The sequence below is a fragment of the Pan troglodytes genome, chromosome 4, assembly GCF_028858775.2.
Source record: "Pan troglodytes isolate AG18354 chromosome 4, NHGRI_mPanTro3-v2.0_pri, whole genome shotgun sequence".
Classification (NCBI taxonomy): Eukaryota; Metazoa; Chordata; class Mammalia; order Primates; family Hominidae; genus Pan; species Pan troglodytes.
This window is the reverse complement of record NC_072402.2, coordinates 5,919,391-5,946,629: the sequence shown is the minus strand read 5'-3', so window position 1 is coordinate 5,946,629 and position 27,239 is coordinate 5,919,391. Positions and strand designations below refer to the sequence as shown.

The 27,239-nt window shown below is 43.8% G+C and overlaps 1 protein-coding gene and 1 long non-coding RNA gene across 5 annotated transcripts in view; one reads left to right on the top strand and one right to left on the bottom strand.

Moving 5' to 3' along the window:
* Positions 1-27,239, bottom strand: part of ADAMTS16 (ADAM metallopeptidase with thrombospondin type 1 motif 16) — a 181,674-nt gene that overhangs the window by 41,415 nt on the left and 113,020 nt on the right. For 3 of the 4 annotated variants that reach the window (XM_016952922.4, XM_016952921.4, XM_016952923.4), the window contains exon 18: positions 18,353-18,479. In XM_016952922.4, the coding sequence (XP_016808411.1) occupies positions 18,353-18,479 (127 nt within the window). Of the gene's footprint in view, positions 1-1,239; positions 4,586-18,352; positions 18,480-27,239 lie in introns of those variants that run through there. The other variant, XM_009448777.5, reaches the window with a different exon arrangement.
* Positions 18,474-25,760, top strand: LOC107974603 (uncharacterized). Its single transcript, XR_001717438.4, has 2 exons — positions 18,474-21,878; positions 22,327-25,760. It is a non-coding gene; the product is annotated as an uncharacterized LOC107974603 (long non-coding RNA).

The following is a 27,239-nucleotide window of genomic DNA, read 5'->3' as shown; positions in this document are numbered from 1 at the left end:
ATGTGATGCTCTCCTCCCCAGTAATTACTATCATTTCTGCACTGACACTCCAGTTGTATTCCCTGGACATTTCTCTTTCTCTTTTTAAAGAACTGTCATTATTTAGCATCCAATGGTGAATATTGCTGGCTAGAAGGAAAATAACTGGATTAACATTTTCTACTATAATTCAGTATGTTTATCAAACATGAAGAGATAGGGTAGAGCGAACAGCTGCACTGGTTTGCTTGGGCCTGAGAGGGTTCCCAGACTTGGGATTTCCAGTTGTAAAACCAGGACAGTTCTGAGCAACGTGGGATGAGTAGGTTCCCCTAGAGGTAATTTACTTTATTTTCTTCTCAATATATTTAATTATAGGCTTATATCATTTTTTCCATATTTCGATTGCTTTAACTTCAATTTATTATTGCTAATTGTTATAATGAATGTCTTATGACTAATTAGGTGGCGCTTTAAGCAACAATAGAATTCCGTTACTCAACAGATAGGTTTAGCATGTACTAAACCTCTCCACCACCATCCCCAATTCTAAGGAAGGCCAGGAAGGAGGTTCCCATTGCAGAGACTGACTTGGGGATACCAACCTCAGCCAGAGGTGTTTAAACGGGAAATTCCAAGACACTTTCCCAACCTTGTCTCTGTGCTTCAGAGTACTAGGCACACATGTTGATGCACCCCTGGAATACACACACACCTCCAACTAAGTAGTCATAAGACACACAACTTACAACTAAGTAGTCATAAGATGTTCATTGTAATAATTAGCAATAATAAATTGAAACACACACACCCCTCCAATGTCCTTCACTTCGCCACAGGATCCTTCTCTAGAGAAATGGATGAACCTGGAGGAAATAATTTGGGAGGTGGCAGGGCAGAAATAAAAGGCTTCCTGCCCAGCCATTGATGAAGGAGTCTCTCGACACTGAGAACATCTAAGTAAAGTCTTGGTGACTCAGTCTTAACGTGCCTGGATTCAGGATTCAGGATTCAGCTCAGGATTATTAGATATTTATGGAAGATATCAACACACACAAAAAAGGAGCAAAATCTACCACTCAGACCCTGGAAGGAATGTGGAGGAAAAATACTCTACAGATAAAAATACTTTACAGAAGACAAAGAGAAGAGAAGAGAAAGAAAAGAAAGAACAAAAGGAAAGAAAAGAAAGAAAGAAGGAAAGAAGGAAGGAAAAAGAAAGAAAAAGAGAAATAAAGAAAAGAAAAGAAAGAAGGAAGGAAGGGAGGGAGGGAAGGAAAATAAACAACTTTAGTATCTTTATAGAGAAACAAGTAGAGCAGGATGCCTTAACAGAGAAGAAACAAAGACCAAAAAATAAAATGAGCATTTGAAAATATAAAGGAGGATAATCAGGTATAAAACAAGCAAACAAACAAAAGCACAACAAAAAGCAGAAAACCTGGAAGATAAAATTCAAAAAAACTTCCGAGATAAAAAGACAAAGAGATGGACATCTGAAAAGAAAACACAAGAACATCATAACATTTGTCTACTGTGTTAGAGTTCAGAAGGCAAGAGCATAAACAAATGAAGGAGAGTATTAATAAAATCTTTTTTCCCCAAATTGAAAAGAACCACTGTGGACTCAGCAAATGAGTGAAAATACCAAGTCATTAAAGCACATAAGAGACCAGGAATAAGTAAAAGTCCCTAAAGCTTCCAGAAAGGGGAGAGGAAAACGAAAAAAAGACAGTTTCCAAATGAAGGACTGGGGATTAGAGGAACAATGGACTTCTCAGTAGCCACAGTGGATGGGAGTCAAGGACATTACGCTAAAACTCCTGGGGAAAGTGACTTCCACCCCAGAATCCTGTTCTCTAACTCTTTGTTAGCTGAGAAGCCTTGGAGGCAGTCAGAAGATTGCTTCTGTGTTTCCCACAGACAGACAATGCCTGGCATCCACAAACAGGGTGTTCAGCATGGCAGAGACACACAGGAAGCTCCAGCAGGGTGACAGGCCTGGGCTGGAACAAGGAGGGCAGCACTGGGAATGAGGAGTGCAGGGAAAAAGGGATGGAGAGATTGGCCTGTGTGGGGGAAATAGAGCGTGGACATTTCACATGCTCACCTCCTCCTAACCTTTGTTCAAATGGCACTTTCTATTCAGTCTACCTACAACCTGCACCCCCTTCTCTTCGAATTCTAATCTCCCTTTCTCCCTTCGTTTTGTTTTTTGTTTGTTTGTTTGGTTGGCTTTTTATTTGTTTTTTTCCCCCTTTTTTTCATTTCTATCCATGACACTTATCACTTTCTAAAATGTGCTATCATTTAAAATACATTATATTTACAAACATCTATAAATAAACAAAAATAGAAATAAACATAAAGTCTAAGCATACGGTCTAAATAAACACTGTATCTATTGTTGACTCTGTCACCCCCAACTTAAACACATGCTCCTCCAGGACAGGGAGCTTTGTCTGTTTATTCACTAAGGTGTCCCAAGGGCCTGACACATAGTAGACACTCAATTATATTTGTTAAATGAATCCATGAAGTTGATATATCTTTTGGAATTTATATAACAAACCTAAGCAAACAAAAGTCAGGCAATCATTAGCTTCTAGACAAATAACATTTTATACATGTAAGAAGATAGAATCAGGGAGCTCTGTGTAGCTAGCAACAATAATAAGCAGTGATGACAATGAGTAACCATGGGCTCTAATCACATAAGCAGGACGGAGGGACGCGAATTTGGTGGTAAGAGAGCTGAGTGATATAAAACTGATAAAAGGTGCCACAAAAAGGCTAAGTCCTCACCTGCAATGGATAATAGGATAATCTTTAAAATCAATCAATAGAAAACGGCTATCATGCATGTTATTTCGAAATATCAGAATACCAGAACGGAGAACCAAAGTCACTGGAATTCTTGGCACTGGGTCATTGAGGTTGGAGATGGGGGGGTGGCTGGGGCAGGGAGCTGTGACTTCTCATAGACGGCTTTAAAGTACAATACAATGAAGGGTTTAAACAATGTTCATGGGGTGACTAAGTAATAAAAGTTCACTGAAATAATAGATGTCAGAAACAAAAACCTACATTTAGTTTAAATGTTGAATTTTAGCAATTTAAACAGATTCTTCTCTTTACTTCTCTTTAGTCTTTTTTTTTTCTTTTTTTTAAGACAGAGTCTTGTTCTGTTACTTAGGCTGGAGGACAGTGGCATGATCATAGCTCACTGCACCCTTGACCTCCCAGGTGCAAACAATCCTTCTGCCTCAGCCTCCTGAGTAGCTAGGACTATAGGTGCATGCTATCACACCTGGCTAATTTTTAAAATTATTGCTATTTGTGTAGATGGGGTCTCACTGTGTTGCCCAGGCTGGTTTCAAACTCCTATCCTCAAGTGATCTTCTTGCCTCACCCTTCTACAGTGTTAGAATTACAGGGGTGAGTCACCACACCCAGCTTAGTCTTTGTAAATTAAGGAAATATATCATAAATGCATCAAAACAACGAAAAACTCCTAATTATTGGAATTTCATTTGGCGTAAAAGTAAAATCAGACTCTGGGACAATGTGGGTGGCTGGAGCTGAGAGAGGAATTCTTGCATGGATTCTTGCCTTGCATTGGATCCAGACAAACCCGTGCATTCTAGGAGACTGTGGTCTTCCTTTATGATGACTGCAATCATTTCAAACCTTGAAATGATTCTGTGCGTTCACTGGTCAGCCTGGTGAGCAAGCGCCCCTCTCTAGCACGTTGGCCCTGTAGCTCAGGGGCCATTTCCAAACCATGTAGTCCGTGGCAGGTGTTGGGCTGTCTGTCACTCAGTAAGTATCTGCCGAGTAACTGAACACATGCTGTAGTATATATTATCTCCCTGATAAAAGCTGTCTTGGTGAATGGGGAGGAAGCCTGGTTTTCTTCTGTGATGCGGCTGAAGCATCTGTCCTTCCACTGACATTTGACTGTTCTTTTAAATTACATTAGCAAACCTCATGCTGGGAGACAGCATAAGGGGAGATTTCAATCCAACTCTGTCATTGAAAATCACAAATTCTAAATTAGTGACATCTTCATAAATTTCATGTCCAACACATTTAGCATCTGCGATTTTCAGAATCAAAGCGTGGTTTAAAAGACTGCAGCGTTTCACCATGTTTTCTTTAACAGAGTGCAGTGCTCTCGAAAATGAGGCCTCAGTGAGTATCTTGAAAGAAATCGTGACACTAAAACATATTTATTCTTAATAAACACAGGGTTAATGAAGATTTTTTTTTTCATTTTCATTCATTTTGTTTTGTTTCTTGTTTTTGGCAAGAAAAAAGAGAAAAATGAGGCTAGTGGTCATACTCTGAGGGAGATGTTCTCTTTCTGGGGCCAGTTGTGCTGGGTCCCGTTTCTGGGCTCAATAGTCCTGGCTGACCCCACTCCAAATGCAAGCAGCCCCACTGTGTGAATCAGGGATGCCTTCTCTCCTGCTCGCTGGCCCAGCCTCCCCAGAGACTGTCCATGCTAGTGTGTCTGCTGCGTAGCGCCTGGCTCTCGGCCTGCTGCTTTCCAACACCCCTTGAAGAATGTGCACAGAAAATCTAGGAACTCTGCATCACGGGTCTGTAAAAAGATTTAATCTTCAGTTTAAGCTCACTTAGCTCTTTGTATAAATTACTTATTTCTCAGAGTTTTAAGATAATCCTGTGTGAGTAATCCTGGATATTTAGCAAGTTACAGTAATTTACACTCGGGTCTGTCTTATCTATTTTAAATCAGAAAGTGGTGGTCTTATAGAAGAATATATCACTTCCAGCAGTAGTAGAAATAGAAGAGAATAAAGATAATTCTACAGATTCGTTAGAAATGAGCAGAGACATGAAACGATAAGATGAAGAAAAGAAGACATGGTAAGTAGAAGACATACAATAAATCGGTGGACCTAAATCCAAATATAACCACACTCCATAAGAAGAGATTCAGCTTATGTTAAAAGAAAAGATAGGTTTGGCCGGGCACTGTGGCTCACGCCTGTAATCCCAGCAGTTTGGGAGGCCAAGATGGGTGGATCACCTGAGGTCAGGAGTTCAAGACCAGCCTGACCAACATGGCAAAACCCCTTCTCTACTAAAAATACAAAAATCAGCTAAGCATGATGGTGCATGCCTGTAATCCCAGCTACTCGGGAGGCTGAGACAGGAGAATTGCTTGAACCTGGGTGATGGTGGTTGCGGTAAGCTGATTGCGCCACTGCACTCCAGCCTGGGTGACAGAGTACGACGCTGTCTAAAAAAAAAAAAAAAAAAAAAAAAGATTCTTCACTTGATAAAATTAAAATCCAGCAGAATATTATTTACTAAAGACATAGGTAAACCCAATGACACAAACATTTAAAAATAAAAATAATTAAGAAATGTAAGCCGAGTCAAAAAATAATAATAAATGGAGCTGGTGCCCGTAGTGTTAATTTCAGACAAAATAAATCATAAATTGGAAAGCAAGATCAGAAATAAGGATGGTCATTACTTAATAACAAAAGAACAATTTATGCAGAAACTATAACTATCTAACAATACAAAGTGGAATTTTAAAGTCAATTGTAAAGTAAAACTAAGAGAAAAAATGGAAAAACAATCAATCATAATGTGAAATTTTAATAGACTTCTCTCAGAAGCAGAGAAAGTAGACAAATATAAGAACATAACAGATTTAAATAAATAACTATGGAATTTGATCTAGTTGTCATATGAATAACCCTATTCAGAACACATTCCTTGATTCTCACGGGAAATATTTATAACAAACTCCCATTGTTAAGCCATAAAGGAAGTCTCAAAAATGCCAAAAATAAGATAACTTTAAAACTTCCTTTGATTTCAATATAAGAACACTTTAAATAACAGAAAAAAATGTACCCTGAAGCTTCCATACATTTGGAAATATAGAACCACAATTCTAAATTATTGATGGGTCAGAGAATAGAGCAATGGTGCCTAATTTTATCTAAAAGCAATATATTGTGTTCTTCCCTCCAACCCCAGAACCTTGATTCTGAATGAAGCTTGCAGTTTTCAGCAAATATTTCAGGAAGCACTTATGAGCACATTTGCAGTAATTGCATGGACATAGATATAGATTTGTAATGCAAGCTATCTATTCCATCTATCCACCAGTTTGTTTTGCATTCTCATTCCAAAATATTTGAAGCATGTGCCACGGTTTTAATTATTAGGGGACAGTTACGCTGAGTGTAGGAAATCTTAGCGAATTTTAGAGCCAACCACACTGAGTCCCAGAAAACAGAAATGAAAAATTTAATGATGTAACCTAAATAACCAGCTAAGTTTCCTGAAAACCAGAAGTATTCTTTAGTTCACAAGGTATCTTTCTGCCCTTTCTTATATGGATGATATACATATATGTGTATATATATATATATATCTGTGTGTGCATGTATGTATGCATATATATGTGTATATATGTATATATGTATATATACATATATACACATATATACACACACACACACATATAGAATACTAAAAATGTGCTAAAAGTAAAGCAACCAAGATGTCCTTAAGCAGGTGACTGGATAAATAAACCTGGTGCATCCAGACAGTAAAATGTTATGCAATGCTAAGAAAAAATGAGCTACAGAAAGACATGGAGGAAACTTACACGCATGTGACTAAGTGAAAGAGGCCAATCTGAAGGGTTACATGCTGTATGATTCCAACTATATGACATTCTGGAAAAGGCAACACTGTGGAGACAGTAAATAAGGCAGCGGTTGCCAGGGGTTGGTGGGGAGGGAGGATGAACAGGCAGAGCATGGAGGATCTGCAGGGCAGTGAAGCTCCCCTGTATTATACTATCATGGTGGATTGATGTCAGAATACATTTGTCCAGACCCACAGCATGTATGACACTAAGAGTGAGCGCCCATGTAAACTATGGACTTGGGTGATAGGGATGTGTCCATGTGGGCTCACAAATTTTAACAAATGGAGCACTCCGGTGGGGAATGTTGATGGTGGGGAACGGTGGACGAGTGTGGGCCTAGGAAATAGATGGGAATGCTCTACTTTCTGCTTAATGTTGCTGTGAAATGAAGCTAAAACTGCTGGAAAAAAAGGTCTTTAAAAATAAATTAGTAAATAAAACAAAACACATACACATACAACACAATGAAAATCAAGCAAACAAAATATAAAAACTCAAAGTACAAAATACCTTACAGGACTACTTAAGGCACATTTCTAGATGTACAATGACACATTCAAATTCAGAAAGTTAATGTTGTATCCCCACTGCTTCTGCAATGGTTTCTATGTTCCTTTTCAGTGTTTCATGAAATAAGTTCAGTTAGTCTGGCTTACGGTTTATTGTGTTTGTCTATAGTTATCACTTGATTTTCATTAGAGACGTATGCAGGCCGATGTCTGTACCTGCTTAAATACATTTCAAGCTCATTGTTTTGGTGCGAAGTCACATTTTCCCCAGGGGAGACACAGTAAGGTGTCGTCTTTTATACCTCAGAATCAGCACACTGAGGTGATCAGACAGTTTTAAGCCACGGCATTCCTACCTGATCTGGTGACATCACACTGTAGCTGAACAGCTCCCTAACAGTGTTTATCTTTTATTTCATACATTTATTTATTTATTGAGATAGGTTTTCACTCTGTGGCCCAGGCTGGAGTGCAGTGGTGCCATCAGTGCAACCTCTGCCTCCTGGGCTCAAGTGATCCTCCCACCTCTCCCCCCAAAGTAGTTGACAGCACAGGCGTGTGCCACCACATCAGCTAATTTTTTTGTATTTTTGGTAGAGCTGAGGTTTCACCATGTTGCCCGGGCAGGCTGGTCTCGAACTCCTGAGCTCAAGCCATCCACTTGCCCCAAAGTGCTGGGATTACAGGCGTGAGTCTCTGTGCCAGGCCCAGCACTCATTCTGGAGGGGCCACAGCACTTCTGGTTTCCCTGATTAGACTGAGATTGGTTAGATGTCTTTGCAAAGGGCACAGTGGAGGGCAAACAGGTACCCAAAGACGATCAGGTGGGCCTCAGCACGGTGGCTTCTGTGGGTGAGACACACAGTCCCGTGTCCACCCCACTGGGCTCTCTCTCAGCAGAGAGGGCAAACCTTGGGATCTACAGAACGAAGCTCTAATGACTCTGGAAGGGCCCCTCATGGTTACTTCTTCCCCCTGCAAGTACTCCAGAGTTGAGTAAAACTGGCTCTCATTCCAGAAGCACAAAGAAAGTAACTGCAGAGAGCCACTGCCCGCGGACCTTTGAGGCTCACACCCACGATCTGACAACAGTACAGAATGGCTTCTTGAACTCAAGTAATGAATGCATAGTAGATTTGCTAAAACACCAAGCATTCTAATACAATCCCCAAATATTCCAGAAAGCCATGTTGACACAGAAGTGGGGCTGCCTGCCACCCTGACTGTGCCGTTCGTGGGCCCCAGCGCAAAACAAACGCGCCAGGCCCCTTGTTAAAAATCCTTTGGGGCCGGGCGCGGTGGCTCACGCCTGTAATCCCAGCACTTTGGGAGGCCGAGGCAGGCGGATCAATCACCAGGTCAGGAGATCGAGACCATCCTGGCTAACACAGTGAAACCACATCTCTACTAAAAATACAAAAAAAAAATTAGCCAGGCGTAGTGGCGGGTGCCTGTAGTCCCAGCTACTCAGGAGGTTGAGGCAGGAGAATGGTGTGAACCCGGGAGGCGGAGCTTGCAGTGAGCCGAGATTGCGCCACTGCACTCCAGCCTGGGTGACAGAGCAAGACTCCATCTAAAAAAAAAAAAAAAAAAAAAAAATCCTTTGGAATTTCATATCAGCAATAGCCGAGAATAAAACTACATAGGAGGCTCCTCTGAGCAGGGAGCACTGGGGGCTGCGCAGGTCTCACTCCCAGGAAGCCCATCCTGCTGCTTGGGAACGCTCAGCTACTTAGATAATTAAATGAACCGAGATGTTCACTTCTCCAGCATTCCTGTGAGCAAAACCCTCTCCTACACAAACACCACCTAAGCAACCAGGTTTCTTTTCATTCCCTTGGTAACGGGTGCATTACTGGGTGATTAGTATTTTCACGGCCTCAGATCGAAAAGAGATAAGAAACTACAGAAAAGGAAATTGCTCCCCCCTTTTCATTGCAAGTGTTTCTATAGGAGAGCAGTGGAAATAAAGCTGCCCTGCTGAGCCTTATCTTTCATTTCTAGAGTGTGCAACCAGCAGGCAGAGCTACGGACCCATGTATCTTGGTTGTAAAAGGAATTATTCCACTAATGGGTTTGTATAAGCAAGAAGAATAAGCCATCCAAATATCAAGTGGAGACGGGGCTACAGAGAAAACAAAGCATTTAATCACGATATGTGATCCAGGCTCTTACTCGGCATTACCTAGACTCTAACTTGGCATCCCTAGAAGAGTCCTGAAAACAGAGGGGAAGTCTCCATTTACCATCTGGAAAGCATTTCCTCTTGTATCTTCAATCCCCTGTCCCAGCAGGTGTGTGATTAGTTTTAATGCTTAGAAAACGAGAGTTAAGATGAATGACCCGAAGAGCCACTCCATTTAGATAAACTGAGAAGTATAAAGGGAATAAATATTTGTGTGATTTATCATCCATGATTCAAAAGCAAGTGATAAAAAGGCCTGATTCATGCTAGAATGCAGATGGAGGCGGGGCAGCCTCGGGAGGGCCGTAGGCTGCTTGTCTGGGCAGTGCCCGCGCAGGGAGGAGCCTCCGTGTGAGGGAGGAGCGGAAGGAGCGGGAGCCACAGGCTGCACAGCTTCCCCGTCCTGGAGGAGCCACTGGGAATTGCTGATGCCTGTTATTTCTCCAGGATACTCCTGCTGGCCGAGGCTGCACAGCCATTTTAAGAGAATCTCCAGCAAGAAGACTTCTAGACACCCAACACCCTGCCCCCTGCAGAGATTTATGACTTAGGGGTCCCATCTGGCAATGCAATTGCAGGAGCCTGCAAGGCTGCAGGACGGCCTCTGGGTGCTGAGGAGGAGGCTGGGGCTCCAGCCAGCACAGCAGGTTTCCTTTTTCATTTAAGTTAAAGGTGATAAGGCTGTGGATTAAGATGTTTTACAGGTTCCACCCCTCAATCCTTGTGGGACCCTCCTTCAAGTTGAACATGAAACACCAGATCACACCCCACTGAGCCCCACTTAGTGTCTGACAGAGCACGAACTGTGGGGAAGGAGAGTGCGGCTTATTCCCTCGGGGCTGTGGCTCCAGCTTTGCCAGGCTGCTGAGGACAGAGCTCGGAGTACCTGCAGCCTAGAGGCCAGGGAAGCCTCTCAGGGAGGCAGAATTCAGTAAGAAAGATGCACACTCCATCCTCAGAGAAACGGAACATGGGTTTCCTGAACATTTAATCAGGAACAAAAAATTGTTAGTATCCAGGACATAATAGAAATATATTTTGCATTTCAGAAGAAAAGTAAAGCAACATTTTAAATGAAAATCTATGTTCCCAACTCAGTTGTTAAAATAATACAATGAAACAACAATCCCCAAGGGTTGACATATGCCACGTAGGTCCATTATTCTGTGTTTTTGCCATGGATAGTTTTGCTTTATAGACTAAATTCATAATTGTTGTGAATTTCTTTCTCCTTTTACAGCAACAATAATCATAGCCAAGATTTAGTGAGTGTTTATCACACCTGAGAGCGTTTACGTGGAATCCTCACCTTATCCTAGGAGACAGGAGACCTGGATCATGCCCGAAGTGGGGAAGGCAGGGTCGAGCCCAGGGAGGCAGGCAGTGTCACAGCTGCACCTTTGACAAGGTGCAGTGCCGCACAGCGCCTTTGTCTGACTCTGGCCCATGGACATAACCCATGCCAACCAGGCCACTCCATAGAAAGAATTCCAGTGCAGGAGAGTTGTGGGAAGGGAGCCTGGAGATCTTGTTTCTCCTGTGAGACAGAAATTTACTAAGCTCCATGTGCGATCAGGCCCTGGCTATTTGTGGGTGATGGATGGGGAGATCCAGTTGGTTCTCCTTAAGATTCTCCCAGACAGGAAAGCATGGCATTGGGTTCACAGAGAGGCTTCTGTATTGTCTCAAAGTTTCCCCTTTCAGAGGGCAATATGAACATTCCAAAATATGAGGTCCACATGTCAAAGGGTGCCATCGGATGGAGGGCTCCAGGGTTGACTGAAGTGGATTTGGGGCAGCCTCAGTCTCATGTTTCTACTTGCTGTAGGATACATCAGCTCCAGCTCCCCCTAGACTGGCCCTCTGCTGCTGAACTGCACCTTTTCTTCCAGCACACAGTGCTCTTGACAGCATGTGTGTATTAAACCGTGTTTGAAAGAGTCAAGTGTAGAAGATAGGACACAGCAGAACGCAGGGATGTCTTCGGCTCCAAATCTCTCAATACCAGAAAGACCAAGCGTAGAGAGGTGGAGGCAGAGGAGGCCCAGCCAGAAAAACAACAGGAACCACTGGGTGAAATGGGTCACTTATATGGAAAAAATAGTAACTTCCAAAGGCTCCTCTAGAGGCTCGGGACCATCTGCCCTTTGTGATGGGAGGGAGGGCAGAGCAGCGGGGTTGGAGGCACAGGGAGATTCTGGCAGGAGGAAGGGCTGGTCATTGCTTCCTTCTCTTTAGTCTGAGGTCCCAGGTGGAGAGTGTGGGGCAGGGAGATGGAGGAGATTGCAGGTGATGTGAACTCAATGTCCTGGGAGGTGGGGAGCAAATGACCCAGGGGCAGGTGTAAGGATTGTGTACCATCCTTGGGTGGCCACACTTTTAGAGTGATAACATGGGATTTTGGGGGTAGCATTTACTGCTGAGCTCCATGTGCACAGTGGGTCAAGAGTTGGGGGTATCCAGGCTGAGGTGACCAGGGTAGTATAGGGGAGCAAGGGTAAAGCAAGGCAGCTCAGGTGCTGGTGAAGGGAGGGTTCCAGCACTGCCACGGACTCTGGCCTGGTTGGGGGCTCTGGGGTCCTGGGCAGTGAGCGGTGGGAAGATCAGCCATGCAGTGAGACAGAAGGACAACTTCAGTGTGGATCTTGAAGCATAGGAGCTGCATGACAAGAGGCATGGCCTGTCTGGAGAGGGATGTTAAGGACCGAGAGGTCACAGGTGAGGTGTGTATGAGCTCAGAATGTGGCTGAGCTGCACCAACTAGACCCAGCAGGCATGGCTTAACAAGGGAGGGAGTGGTTCCCTTTGTGCGAGTCTGAGCTGGTGGGCAGTTGTGGGGTGGGGGAGCGCAGTCCTTCTCCAGGTCACCAGGCTCGACTACCTCTGTCTTGGCCCTCCACTCCCCTAGAAGGTGACCCCTGCCTGAGGGGCTGCAGCTGCTCACTAAGGCCAGGGCCTGCTGCAGCCACAGAGGTGGGCAGAGAAAGAGGAAGGAGCAGCTGCCTCTTGAGGGCTCAGCCTGGAGGGCACAGGCTCACATCCCATGGGCCAGACCTTAGCCTAGGAGGACAGAAACAGTGTCCAGTCGGGATCCCTGTGCAGGTGGGTGTATGCAGTGTATGGGGCAGCGGCTTCTATTAACTAAGACGGGAAGGAGAAATGGACCTTGATGGATACCTCTGGGCAGTTATTGTTGATGGCAGGAGTGAGAGACCGAATCGGGGAGACCATCTGATGGACAGTCAAGGAACAGAGAGGTAGGTGCGTTGGAAGGATCCCACGGGTGGATTTAATGTTGACAAACTGACCACAGCAGTAGCAGTCGCAGTCGCAGTAGCTGTGGTGACCGAGCGTCTGATGAGACCTTCGTCTGCAGTGCTACGGTGAGTCAAGGATACCGCAAATGCTCCTATCTTGGGGTCCTCCCAGGGGAGCTCCTGAAGGAGGCTGACGTGAGGCAGATACTTTACATGGGAGATACGTGGGAACATACAAATGTGGTTTAGATGTATTAAGGAACAGTTGATTCCAGAAGCTTTGTGATGTCTGAGTAGTGCCTATTTCTCAATGGTGGCAATCCAGACAGGATCTGTCAAGTTTCTCTACAGAACAGCCCCAAGGGAGAGTGGGGTCACAGAGCTTATAATCTTGGGATGTGACTGCACACATTTTCTTTTTGTCATCTCACAGCCAGGCAAACTGAGGCATAAAGAGGTGCAGCCACTTCCCCAAGGCCACACCGCAAGCCTGAAGTGTCTCTTCCTGGCCTAATGGGACCATGGTTCATCCGTGTCTCCTACGAACACCTATTAAGGTCCCACGTGAGCCAGGCACGATTCTCATCCCTTGGGATGTGTCAGTGGACAAAGCAAAGATCTGATTCCGATATGGGAGCGGGGCAGGGAAGTGCTGGGAGGAGAAGGGGGGGTCCCTGGTGAGGGCTCCACTCTCGGGCCTGTGCCCATGGACCTAGGTGAGGACAGACATTTCTGTTTTCATGCCCAAATGTTGCATTTTGCAAGACCACCCTGGCCCACTATGCCCCCATCCTGGGCCTATAAAACCCCTGAGGCCCTAGCCAGCACATAGACAAGCGGCTGGCCGTCGAGCGAAACATATTGGTGGAAGAACACACAAGTGGTTTGACATCAAGAGAAGCACATCGGCAGAGGGGCACGCTGACAGGCACCAGCAGATGCCGGCAGGCCATCAACCAGAGTTTGTCTGGGACGGTCGGAGGAGGACTCAGCTGTGGAGCAGCCCAACTCCAGGGGAAAGACCACTTACCCATTCCATCCCCTTTCTGGCTCCCCGTTCACCTCGCTGAGAGCTACGGCCACTCAATAGAACCTTGTACTCATTCTCCAAGCCCATGTGTGATCCAATTTTTCCAGTACACCAAGGCGATAACCCAGGATACAGAAAGCCCTCTGTCCTCGGGATAAGGCAAAGGGTCTAATTGAGCTGATTAACACAAGCTGCCCAGGGACGACAAACTTAGAAGAGCACACTGTAACACATGCCCACTGGGAGTTCAGGAGCTGTAACATTCACCCTTAGACGTTGCTGTGGGGTCGGAGCCCCACAACCTGCCCATCTGCCTGCTCCCCCTAGAGGTTGGAGCAGTGGGCCACCAAAGAAGTGAGCCACGCCCTCATCGCACACCCTGCGAGGGGGAAAAGGGAGCTCCTCCCATTTCAATTCCAAAGAGATTTTCCCACATATTTAGTATGAAAATTCTGCACCAGGAACAAAGATTTATCTAAGTGAATACAAGAGGTGAGGATGTCATTCTTGGATAATGGTTGGTGGTAAGGGCAATTTTGCCTGACAACATAAGGCTGCTTAGATTTCCATTACTGAAATTCAATAATTCTATTATGGTCTTGCTTGGAAAGTGATGTTTTGACAGATTTAAAACAGGGTGAGATGATATAGAAACAGCAAACCACTAAGAGTGACAGTAAACGAGTGCCACATAATCTGTTGAGCATGTTCTACCTGAGGTTTGGTTGAAGAAGAAGTATGAGTAACACCAGGAAGAGTAGCCCCCAGGAGGAGGAGAGCTCCCTTCCCACTGGGGCCATCCCCAAAATCCCAGGTTTCCTCTTGCAGTGAGTGTCAAGTAGGACGTCCCTTTGGGCAGTATGGGGGAGGCAGCAAGAAAGAAAACAAACAACCAACAAGCAGATTGCAACAATGGGCAACTGTGATTTAAATGAACTCTTCTGCTCTTTCAAGAAAGAACTGAAGCAGCTGCCAGCATTCTCCCCATGCGGTAGGGCGGAGGCCCGTCCTAGGGAAAGGACTTAGTTGCTCCCCTCTGTCGTTGCTTTTGCTTCTCTCTGCTGCCCTGGGGTCACCAGCTCTCCTGCTTTCTATGCCTGGTCCTGTGGGGTTTGCAGATGCAAAGGGGCCTCTTCAGGGGTGTCCCAACTATCACTTCATATCTGAATTATGTGATACCTCAAAGCACACAATTAGGAGCCCAGACATTGGTAGCTTGTTCCTGTGTTGGGGTGAGTTGTCTCTAGCATTCTCTCTAGATGGGCTTCACAGAGTAGACCAGGGCTGACTAGACTGCAAGGGTATGCTTGATCCACTAACATGACTAGCTTGAGAAATAGCATTCAAGCACTCAACATTTCCAATTACCCTGAGATTTAACATCCTGATGGATTTACTTTCACATGGAACTAGTAACACTAGTCCCTCCTGCATGTGAAAGTCACACACACACACACACACACACACACACACACTTCTTTAAGTCTAATTTACTGGTTTCCCCACTTCACAGCACTGGTAACTCGGTGCCTTGAGGAACCACAGATGCTTCTCCCTTAACAAACCTGGACTAAACACAGTATGGAAAGAGGAATTCAGCACAGGAAGTGATGCTCCCAACTTCCATATGTCAAGGCAAGGACCTGCAATCAAGGTTACAGTGGTGTCAACACCAACTGGAACACAAGCAGACCCCACTGTCCGGGGAGCAGGGGGTGTGAGGTCAAGTTGGTGCAGCAGTTGACAATGTTCTGTCCTTGGCCAAACTCTAGCCAGGTTCCTCTGAGCCCACTTCACCACAAGGCCTCACCTTGGCTTATAAAGTCATGAACAAACACCAACATGGTTTCTAACAGCTCAAGGCTACATCCCTAAGATAACCCCAGCCCCTCTTAAAGTGCCTGTCTGAGAAATGTCAAGGCTTCCCAAAGAATTTCCTGTTTGTTCTGGCTGACACCTGAAGATAGGACTCCTGTCTCCCAGTCTCTGTGGGAAGGTGGGAGCCTCACTTCTATGACCGCCAGTTGGCAAACCGAGATTCCACAAGGACCAACCCTTCTTCACGCTTTTTGCAGTTCTTCACCTCCCCACCTCTCCCAGGTTCAGCCCCTTCCCGCTCTTCTATTCTCCCTGTAAAATGCCCAGTCCCTCTGCTGATCGAAGGTGAGTTCACTTCAGGCCACAATCTTTTCCCTATTGCAGCAGGGATCACTGACTAAAATCTGTCCTGACCACCTTACCTAGTGTTTGGCTTTGTTTGTCTTTGACACAACTCAGCAAGGGGCCTCCATTTCCTTCGGACAGGAAGATCACTTTTGCTAACAACTGTGCCATGCTACATTCTGCCTCAGCCAGCCATGGGGTTTATTTCCTAAACGATGAGGGTGTGTCTGTATTTGGTGTGTTATTCCAGGCACAGAGGGAGCCCCTGGTGAGTGGGTTGTGCTCTTGTCATGGAGCTCAGCATAGGCTAGAGGCCTGTCTGGGTGGGAAAGGCCAGCAGCCAGCTCTCCTGCAGTGGCCCACAGGGTTGGCTCAGGGACAGCTAAGGGCCGTGGAGCATCGTCGTGTGTGTCCATCAACTCCACAGGCCCTGGCTGACACTGGGAAGGTCCCCCAGAGGGTGTCCCATGCCTCAGTGTGCTGCATCTTAAGCACTTAATTTCTTGTGTAAATTCCGACTGCATCTCTCCTGATAGCAGATTGTGGGAAGTGGTGCTTCAGGAACCGTGGCTGAGGCAGGGCTGGTGGCTTTATAAGGTGACAGGTCCCCGATCACATCAGGGGCAGGTGTGCTGGGAGGACAAGATCTTCCCAAGGAGGTGTCCTCCTTACTGTGATTGCAAGAGGGGTCCTGGCCCTTCAAATATTGGTAAGTGACCTCCTTCTCTTTACTGAGAGAGAGACCAGGGGTAACACCTACAAAAAGGGACGGTGCCTCCCACCTTCCTGTATTTTATTGCCTCAGGGAGAGTACCCAGCTTCATGCTTTTGAGCCATAGTTCAGCAAACTTGGGATCAATTTGCCAGCTACTGTGGATCTTTATCAAAATGTATGAGATTATTTTGTATTAAGTCTTTGAGTGCCTTGAGCTATTTGAAAGATCTAGTTGGAGTTAGAATTTCATTCTGTAAATATGTGATCTCAGGTGGTTTTTAATAGAGGCAGGAGGCAGAGAAATCTTAGGCAGACAGGGGCAGGTCCCCTGTGAAACCCCAGCTTCAAGCCAAAAAGAATCTGAAACCCACAGACCAGAGCGAGAACTTCCATTCCTGTTTGCCTGCTCTCTTCCGATTGGTTCTTTCTCAATAATGCCTTTTAAGCAATCAAATGTTGCCCTTTCCAATAGTACATATGGCCTGGCCGGCCCCCATCCTGTGCCTCTAAAGACCCCAGGCTCAGTTGGTAGAGGGGAGATGGCCTGACTTGGGGGAGGAGACCTGCTGACTTTGGGAGAAGATGACCTGCCATTCTCATCCCCTCTCCAGCTACCCTCTCTGCTGAGAGCTATTTTTATCGCTTGATAAAATTCTCCGCCCTCACCATCCTTCAGTGGTCAAGCATGACCTCATTCTTCTTGGATGGTGGACAAGAGCTCGGGGCCCACTGATTGTGGGTACCAGAAAGGCTGGCCCTTTGCCCCTGCTGGTGGAGGGCAGCTGCCCCCCACTACAGGGTCGGGGCTGACTGAGCTGCGAACACACCTCCGTCCATTGGGCTGTGGATGATGGAACTAAAAGAGCTAATTAGCACATTAACACCCCCTCTGGGGATTTGGGGTCACGGGCACCCTTGCCTGGGTACCACTGTGTTCCCCTCCAGGCAACACGCCTGGTCTGGCTGTGGGCTCTGCACGGAGCTTGCTCCTGTGTCTTCAGAGTGACCAGCTGGATCCTGTACTCACTTGCTCACATGCTCCCTCCCACAGGGGGCTGAGTTCAGGAGGCCAAGTAGAGAGGCACCCCTGCTGGGAGTCCAGCAAAGAGCCTGAGAAAAATCCTGCCTTGGTTTTCACAACCTTCTGTGACATGTCCCACGTAAAGATGAAGAAAGTGAAGACCAGAGGGATGAAGGCCTTGCCCAGAAGTGATGGCTCCTGACAGTGCAGCAGGACCATGGCTGCCTCAAGGGGCCCTTCCCCACCTCCTGCCTCAGAGAACCTGAGCTTGGGTTTAGGAACTGCTAGGGGCAGTAGCAGTGAGGGTAGAGTGGATGACAAGAGCCCTGGCTTTCTGTGGCTCCAGTCCTCATAGCTGTATGTTTGCAAGGCACTGAGGAATCCAGGGTTCCTTCCCCACTGGCAGGCCTTGTGATGGGTTCTTCCAGCAAGTTTCATTCGGCAAGAAAAGCACACACTAGTGGACAGGACAGCAGAGAGAATGCATCATTATCACCATAGCGTGTTATCACTCCTGCCAGCCTGCAACCAATTAAAGCACAAATACAACAAACAGGACGCCATTCTAAGAATGTCCACTTACAGTCACAAGAATTTCCAGACCACTTCCCGCCTAAACACACTGTCTAGGTCCCTTGTCCAGGCAGCTCTTGTCCCCTTTGCTTCTCCACTGTTATGAGTGACATGATGGCAATCAGCACTTCTCTCTCGAAATCAGGAGCTGCAAGACTCGCTGAGCACGTCTGCAAACTGGGAAACCTGCTTTGATGAACGCGATGCTTCTTACCTGGGAGGACAGGCAGATACTTTGCAAGGCACCAGCCCCGTGACAGGTCGTGTCTTGGGATTGCAGAAGGACATATTTACTTGAAACTTCAGGTCTCTGTAGCAGCCCTCTCTCACGGTCATCTGTCCTGTAGGCAAGGATGAAATGTAGAATAAAGACTCACATGCACGCCCCACAGTAAAAGGCAGATGATGAGCTAATAAAATCTCTTTCAAAGAATCTTAGCCATACTGGCATGTCTTTGTGTTAATGACCAACTGGCCAACTATTAATACTCCACTTTTCTGACCTGTCTTCATAAGTTGTAATTCGTGAATTTCATTCATTCTAAGATGCACATATTTTCCCTCCATATTTTTATATTAACATCTTTAAAGTCAACATTTGTTTTGCGATTGATGTCATCATACATTTGCTGAAATGTACCTGCTTCTTTTCTACTCTTTCCATAGTTGAAAACACCAGTGGATTTTCAGCAGAAACACCAATATTAAATACACCTCTTCCACATTTCCATTTGAGATGACAACAAGAAACAGTAATAAATCAGCAGGAAACATAGACAACAAACTAACAAGCAGTTTGTCACCAGAGAATGCACAGAGCTAAATCTGAAAGACTAACTTTAACAATCATGACTTAGGTGTTGTATAGAAGGAAGTCAGTGGAAATGGAAGTTTGTTTGGTTCTCAGCCTCTATCTATTTAAGACTTTGTGAACATTCCTATATTTGTTCAATATTTCAATTAATTAAATTTATCCCAAAGGGACTTTAACTTAAGTGAGGTACCAGGAATAGTCAATTCATTGAGATAGAAAGTAGAATGATGCTGGCCAGGGTGTTGGAGGAGGGGGAGTTGGGAGCTAATGTCTAATGGACAGAAAGTTTCCATTTGAGAAGATGAAAAAGTTCTGGAGATGATGGTGGTGATGATCGTACATCAATGTGAATGTACTTAATAGTAGTAAAATGTACATTCAAAAATGGTGAAAATAGCAAATTTTACATATATTTTGCCACAATAAAAAAGACATACTTTGGGCGGCCGAGGCGGGTGGAACACGAGGTCAGGGGATTGAGGCCATCCTGGCCAACATGGTGAAACTCCGTCTCTACTAAGAACACAAAAATTAGCTGGGCATGGTGGCACGTGCCTGTATTCCCGGCTATCAGGAGGCTGAGGCAGAAGAATCGCTGGAACCAGGTAGTTGGAGGTTGCAGTGAGCAGAGATTGTGCCACTGCACTCCAGCCTGGTGGCAGAGCAAGACTCTGACAAAAAAAAAAAAAAAAAAAAAAAAAAAAAAAAAAAAAAAAAAAAAAAAAAAAGAGGCTATAACTAAAAGACACTTTGAGGAATGATATTAAAGAGTGAATGCAAGGCCAGGCATGGTGGCTCACACTTGTAATCCCAGCACTTTCACAGGCTTAGGCATGTGAATCGCTTGAGTCCAGGAGTTTGAGACCAGCCTGAGCAATGTGGCGAAACCCCATCTCTACAAAAAATACAAAGATTAGCCAGGCATGGTGGCATGCACCTGTAGTCCCAGGTACTCAGGAGGCTGAGGGGAGATCACTTGAGCCTGGAAGGTAGAGGCTGCAGTGAGACGAAATGGCACTTCACTGCACTCCAGCCTGTATGATAGAGGGAAACCCTATCTCAAATGAGTTGATGCAGTAGGGGATAAAATAAATAGAACCAAACTAGTGTTGATTTAAAATTAACACACAATATATTCAGATCTAAAAGTGATTTTATCACTCCCCTTGGAAATACCGATGAAGAAGTCCTGTGGATTGGGTGGAACCCCTGTTCTCATTCCTCTGCAGCCCAAGCCGTGTACAACTCAGATGGACTCAGACAACTCAGAGTTTGCTCATAAGGAAATACAACAAAGAGATTGTCTCAGAGAAGCAAAGGAACAGACTGTAGACACGAGGCACAAAAATATCTCATGCCAGTTCCACAGAAGTCAAACCCTTCCTCACTTAAGGAAAATTGAAAGTCTCTAAAATATACACTGAAAACAAGTTTGACATTTTGGGGCTTCTTAGTCAAAAGGAGTGGGGCCTTTCAGAAGGGAAAGTTACACTCCGTACAGTATCAGTTTTCTCAAGTGTAAAGAGGAGGGCAGCTCTCCTAAGTTCCAAAGCAGGAGCCACTGTCGGAGCTCATGGCTCTAAGCCCCAAACCACCCGTTTCCTGAGGTTTAGCCCTTTGAGCATTGATAAAGCAGAAAGAGTGGTTACATAGGTCCCTCACAGTGTGGTAAAACCAGTCATCTCTCTGCTAACTTGGCAGAATTATGTATGTAACCCAGGTAAGTGGTTTGCACATGGTGCTCCCTTAAGGTGAATTTTGCAATTATTTCTCTGATTTTAGTGATCTCTGATCAGGAATAGGTTATTTAAAAATGACTTTGATATATACTCTAGAAATGTAAGAAAATTATTTTAACATATTGAGCCTCTTGAAGAAGAATATTTCTATGAAAGAACAAGATTTAAACTCTGGAAATGTAAGAAAATTATTTTAACATATTGAGCCTCTTGAAGAAGAATATTTCTATGAAAGTACAAGATTTAAACCACTACACACTAAAAGCAAGAGGGCCAAGGAGGCGTCCATTGAAGATGGACCTCAATCCCTTGGGGCAACAGAAAGGCAATACAAGTAAGTATTTCCAGCACTCTGGTAAGTCTGTAGCTTCAACATCTGTTCTAAAAGATCAATTTAGGAAAATCAAAGATGGATTTGGGATTGGCCTTTGAGTGTCCAAAGTCCCCCCAGGCAGGAGAAGTGGAGGTCGGGGGAGGGAGCTGCTCAGGGCAGCCTTCGAAAGGGGATGACACAGCGGGGTGAGAGTAATGCTAAAAGAAAATAAAAACTCGAGATTCCAATTCACTACACCAAAAGGAAAAATGAAGCTGAACGCTGAGTTATGCAAAAAGCTGCCTTTCCTTTTGTTCCTAACAAGAAAGCTGCAGATACAAGGTTAAACATCCCCACTGGTAGCTACTGCATGTTCACCTTATCTTGTGTACAGTGCCGATTTACTGAGTGAGATGAATACTCAATTGATGATTCCCTGCCTGCTCCTTTTCCCTTGCAACCTGTGGATTCAGTAGTGGGACCATAACCTTACTCTTTCCCCTCTAGCCCACTTCTCCCCTTTAAATATTGAAGCTCTCAAAATAAATCATCTTTGGAGAAAGGCACAAACCACAGACTGTGTTTCTGGGATTCTGTATTCCTTTCTCCTGGCCTATCCTTAACCTTGGCAAAATAAACTCAATTGATTGAGACCTGTCTCAGATACTTTTTACAGTAAACAGGGTGGGCTTCTAGAATTATGATGCTCAGCTGCCTGAACCTCGATTCAACAGATGTGTCCTTGTGTTGGAGATGAGAACAGAAGTGGAATCTGCAGAAGCCTGAGTGGTCACAGGATCCTGCCCCATCAGTGATGCTGGACAAGGCTCAGTTGCAGCTCAGGTGGGACTCAGCAGGCCAGAGACATGCACAGGTGTGTACAGGATTCACAGTGGCTGTGCACGATGACCCAAATGGCTGCACAGTGGAAGTCACTGTGAAAGGAAGTGATGTCCCAGGAATTTATCGCTGTCAGTGTCCCTGAGATAGCAGTGGACCATCTCTGTGAGCCACCACGTCACACCCAGCACAGACACGGGTACCGAGGGGTGGGCAATAATGTGCCCCACATGCCTCATAGTCAAGGCCTCACAGCGGCTCCTGCCCTCAGGAGAGAAGAGCAGCGCTCTGTTGTGGATCAGCTTCTGTTTTCCAGCAAATGAGTGTCCTTTTAAAAATGGCATTTCCTTTTAAAAATATACATACACACCCAAGAATGATCAATAAATACTAAAAAAATTAAAATATATATATATATACACATACACATGCACACATTCCAGCCACTCCCACATTAAAAGCCCATTTTTTCTGTGTTTCAGCTCTGGACTTCCCAGCCTTGCCCTTCTAGGCCTATGATGCTGTGACCCTGCCCTGCAACCTCTCCTATGTCCTCTGACTCCCCAGGACCATCCACCTGCTGTTCTCTCCACCTGGAGTGCTGTCCTCTACAGCCATGCCTCTGGGCTTCCCCGGCAGGTTTCTTCTCATCCCTTTCAATCAGACTCAAACATCTGCTTCTCTAGATTCCTTGGCTCACGGGTTCTCAAGATTGAGTTGGTATCAGGGCACCCTGGAAGGGCTCATTCATTAAAACATGGAGTGCCAGGCTGTGCTTCTGGATTTCAGCTGCAGCAGGTCTGTGGCTGGGTCTTAGAATTTGCATTTCTAACAAAGCTCGGTTGCTACTGCTGATGCTGGACCAAGGACTACACTTTGAGAAGTGTAAGTCTGCTCTGGGCAGTCTTAGAAGCCACCATTGATTTCTATTTCAGTTTACCCAGGTGTCATTAGTACACACAGCTCCTAAGACCCCTGTGATCTCTGGAATATGGAATTTTCAGTCCCCACTCCCCCACCTCACCAACATCCAGAGAGGGGAGAGAGGCTTGAGACTTGGCTAATCACTAAAGGCTGATGATTCAATCAATCATTCCGATGTCATTCAACCTCTTTAATGACAGAGTTCAGAGAGATTGGTAGTTGGTAAACACATCCACATGGTGGGGGTGCACATCCCAACTCCAAGGGGTCAAACGCTCCTGTGCTCGGGACCCTTCGAGATCTCAAGACCTATGTAACTCTTCGTCATTTGTAACCTTTGTAGTAAACCCATGATCGTCAATCAAGTGGCTTCTTGAGTTTTATGAGCCATTTTAGCAGATTAGCAAACCTGAAAGGGAAAGCCTGTGGGAACCCCTGACTTTGTAGGCAAGTCGTGGGTACCCATGAGACTCAAGACTGGAAACTGGCATCTGAGGGGAGGAAAGTCTTGGGGAATTGAGCTCTTAACCCTCTGGGGTCTGATGCTAATTCCAGGTAGTCAGTATCAGAACTGAACTGAATTGTAGGACACCAAGCTACCAGCATCTAGAGAATTGGAGAACTGGTTGTTAGTGTGGAAAAACTCCACCAATTTGGTGTCAGAAGTGCTGTGAATAAAAACAGCTCATGTCCGGCTAGCTCAGCTTTATGCACATTTGCCCTGAAAAATGATAGCAGTAACATCTTTTCCTCTCAAAGCATCCCAGTTGTTTGCATTACATTGCGGTTTCCATTACGTTGCAGTTTGCATTACGTCGCAATTTGCATTACATCCCAGTAATGCATTACATGGTGACTCTAATTATAAGGTTCTGTTAACATTTGTGTGTCATCTGTTGGAACAGATTTCTTGGGGGCAGAGTGCATGTGTTATTCATTGTTATAATTTCAGTAGCATGCATGGATTAGTTTGTCACTTCACTTATTAAGTAGTTTTTGAGCCACTGGATAATTCTGTTATATAAGCTTGGACAAGTTAGTAGTGGATTAACTAATACTTATTCCCCCAAACATTATCAAAATAGGGGATATTCTTTTCTTTATATATTACTTAAGGGCAAACTGGGGCACAATTTCAATGACTGACTCATGCATTAATGCTGAGATGCAATATGAAGATGTTTTATGAACCCACTTTCCACTTGCTAACTAGGGCTGAGAGACTATTAAATTAGAAAAAGAAACAAATGTTTGTTTAAAAATGTTCTGCAGAAAATCTTACGGACTTCCTTAAGTGTAATAGTTATGATAACCCGATTTAAATAAGAAACATACTGAATAACCACACTATTTTTCTAAAACTGTTAGAAGTCTAATGAATACAAATGAAAATTAATCTGTTCCTTTCCTTACACTTACTTTTCAAGTTTAAAGTCCATTTTTTAATTCTTAACCAAACTCTTACGGCTTTTTAGGAGGTGTGATTCTATAAATAATGGCTTCAGTTTGGTTTCCTGTTTTGAAATTAAAAACATGTGAAATTCAAACCTTCTGTTCAAGTCTGAACAGAGTCATGCCTTTATGATCACTGATGATTCTGCGCAAGGTACGGTCTCTTAACTAAGCAAATAAGGAATCTGTTTTGCTTTGAAATAGAAACAGAAGTTGGCTTTATTAATGTCCTTAGTTTTCTTTCTTACTGGAGACATTTGTTTAGCTTCACTCTTGAGCTGCCTCAGTGTGGGCAAAGTCCCAAGTCCAAGTCCCAGAACTTTTACCTGTTAATTGGATAACAGGGAAGTCTGGATCTATTAAGTCATGTGATAATTTAGTAACAATGTAGTAAAACAATTTAAAACTCAATGAAAAACACTGTGTTTGTCCAATGCAGGTGCAAGTTTTGCCTCGGCCAATTATTTCTTAGCTGTGACTTTAGAAATCTTTTGTTTTCCTTAATGAGGCATTACTAGCATTTTAGGCAACAACATTCCTTGTTATGCAGCACAGCAGTGCATATTGCAAGACCTTTAGCATCCCTGGATCCTGCCCAGTAAATGTCAGTAGCATCCCTCTCCCAGTTATCATGACAACTAAAATACTGCCACGGGTTTCCAAATGCTCCTTATGAGGGACAGTAGAATCTTCAGTTGAGAATGCTGATGGATGAGAAGCACATAAGGTAAGTATATAATTAGGAAATAACAGAGGAATGTAAAGTGTTCCTTTGAAAGTTTTAGCAATTAACAGAAATAGAGCAAAAAGAAGATCAGGTAGCAGGTTCCAAAAAAACTTACTTAAGAAAATAATGATGAAAATGCTACAAAAGATAAACTGTGGAATGTAGCTAAAGCAGTATTCAGAGGACAATTCATGGCCTTAAATACTTATGTCAATATATGAGTAAGAATAAAAATAAGTGAACCAGATATTTTTAATTAGGATGTTAGAAATAAAGGATAGCCCAAGAAAGCAGAAAGAGGGATCTGATGTAGAAACAAAAGTCAATATATTAGAAACAGAAGTCAATATGTTGAACATAATAACATACAACTTTGCATACCTTCTTCTTTCACACTCTCCTCTGTATCACAGGTTCTAAAAATCAGGAGTACATTTTCTAACTCTCATATCTGTGAAGCTTTCAGTGAGATCCCACTAATCAGAGGCACTAGCATGAGATTTGGAAGGTGGAGGAGTGAGAAGCCACATGCTCCCATCTCTGGAAGCAGTGGATGTAAGGATGGGCTTTGGAAGATGCAAAGGTCTGTGGCCACCTTCAAGCATTTTCCTGGGAATCACTTGCTCCAGTGCTGGATTATCTGTAATCATCACCAATGATCTCTAAAATTTTCTGCAACTTTCTGACTTTTCAAAATCCGGAGTAACTCTGAGAACTACAGATGTCTGGCCTTTACTCCTTCAATCTCTCTCTTTATTTTGTAAACAACAAATCCTCTGTATTAAATAACTTCTTGCTTGAAATACCTAGAAAGGTTTCTATTTTCTTGGTGAAATACCTAGAAAGGTTTCTATTTTTTTGGTGAAACTGTCACTGATACATTGACTTCATGAAGAATATAAGTAGTAAGTACAAACATGCAAGATAAGAGATGAGAATAAGAAAATATTTACATATAGAAGAAATGAAAATAATCTAATGGGATACTCTTTTCAAATATATAAAATTAAATTTTAAATTATACATTTAAAAAGATGGTTTTCTTAATTAGAAAAACTAATTCCAGAAGGGATAAACAATCTAAGTAGTCCAATTACCACACGTAATAATATAAAAATGTATCAAAGATCTAACTCCTTCAAAAAGCAGCAGATTCAGCTGCTTCAAATATATTTTACCAAATGCTAGGAGATAGTTAACACCAAAGCTATTAAATTGTTCCACAGCATAAAAAATACACTTATAGAAATTAATGTAGTATATTTTAGCACACGAAAGAAAACTATAGCTCAGTAATACTTAGGAGTATTAATGTGAGAAATACTAAATAAATTAAGAGAAGGCAGGATCAAGTAACATATTAGAAAGAAATAAATCACCAGATAATGATTCATAGCAGGAATGTAAGGATGGTTCAATGTCAAGAAAATATGTTAATATATTTCACCATGTAATGGATTAAAGGACAAACATAAACTCCATAAATGTAATAAAGTTCAGCATTTCATAAATTTACCCTCTATTTTTTATAAAAATATTAATGAAACAGACAACAGATGGATATTTACTCACATCAATATATCTGAATATTTGTATGAGTTTGTGTGTTTATGTGTGTATATCTGTGTCTACGTATATAAATATAGGTACTTGTATGTTTATTTAAACCTAGAAGCTAGCATTATGGGAAACACTAGAAATATTCCCATTAAGGTCAGAAATAAAAAAAAATGATTATAAGTTAAAATTATTTTGGAGATGCTGGCTGACACAATTTGACAAAATTAAAAGAATATAGGGTGTATGAAAGTTATGACAACGGGAAAGCTTATGTGGTATGATTATGTATCTAGGAAGCTCAAGAGAATAGGTGTTAAGATGGATCTCATAACTGATTATTGGAAGTGGGGAAAAGAAAGGACTAGAAACAGGGAGAGCAAGATGAATGATCAGAGATTCTTGGGTAACTTGAAAAAAATCAAGCCTGAATGTAAAAAGCCCAGAGAAGTCTTTGAGGTAACTGGGAAATGACCCCTGTTGCCAAGACAGTGTGAATTCGCTACAATGGGGCAAACCAAGCAAAGGTGCCCTTCAGGCCACCGTAGGTGTAGGACTGACAAGAGAACAGAGATAGAGGCAGAGATTCACGCGAAAAGACACAAGCCCTTTCCTGGGTAGTGATGGTGGGGAAAAGCATTCTATAAGCCATCACTCTAAGGGAGAATACAAAGAAAGGAGGGCCCTGATCTTGTTAGACATCTGCATTCATGGGAATAAACAGGTCTTGGAAAT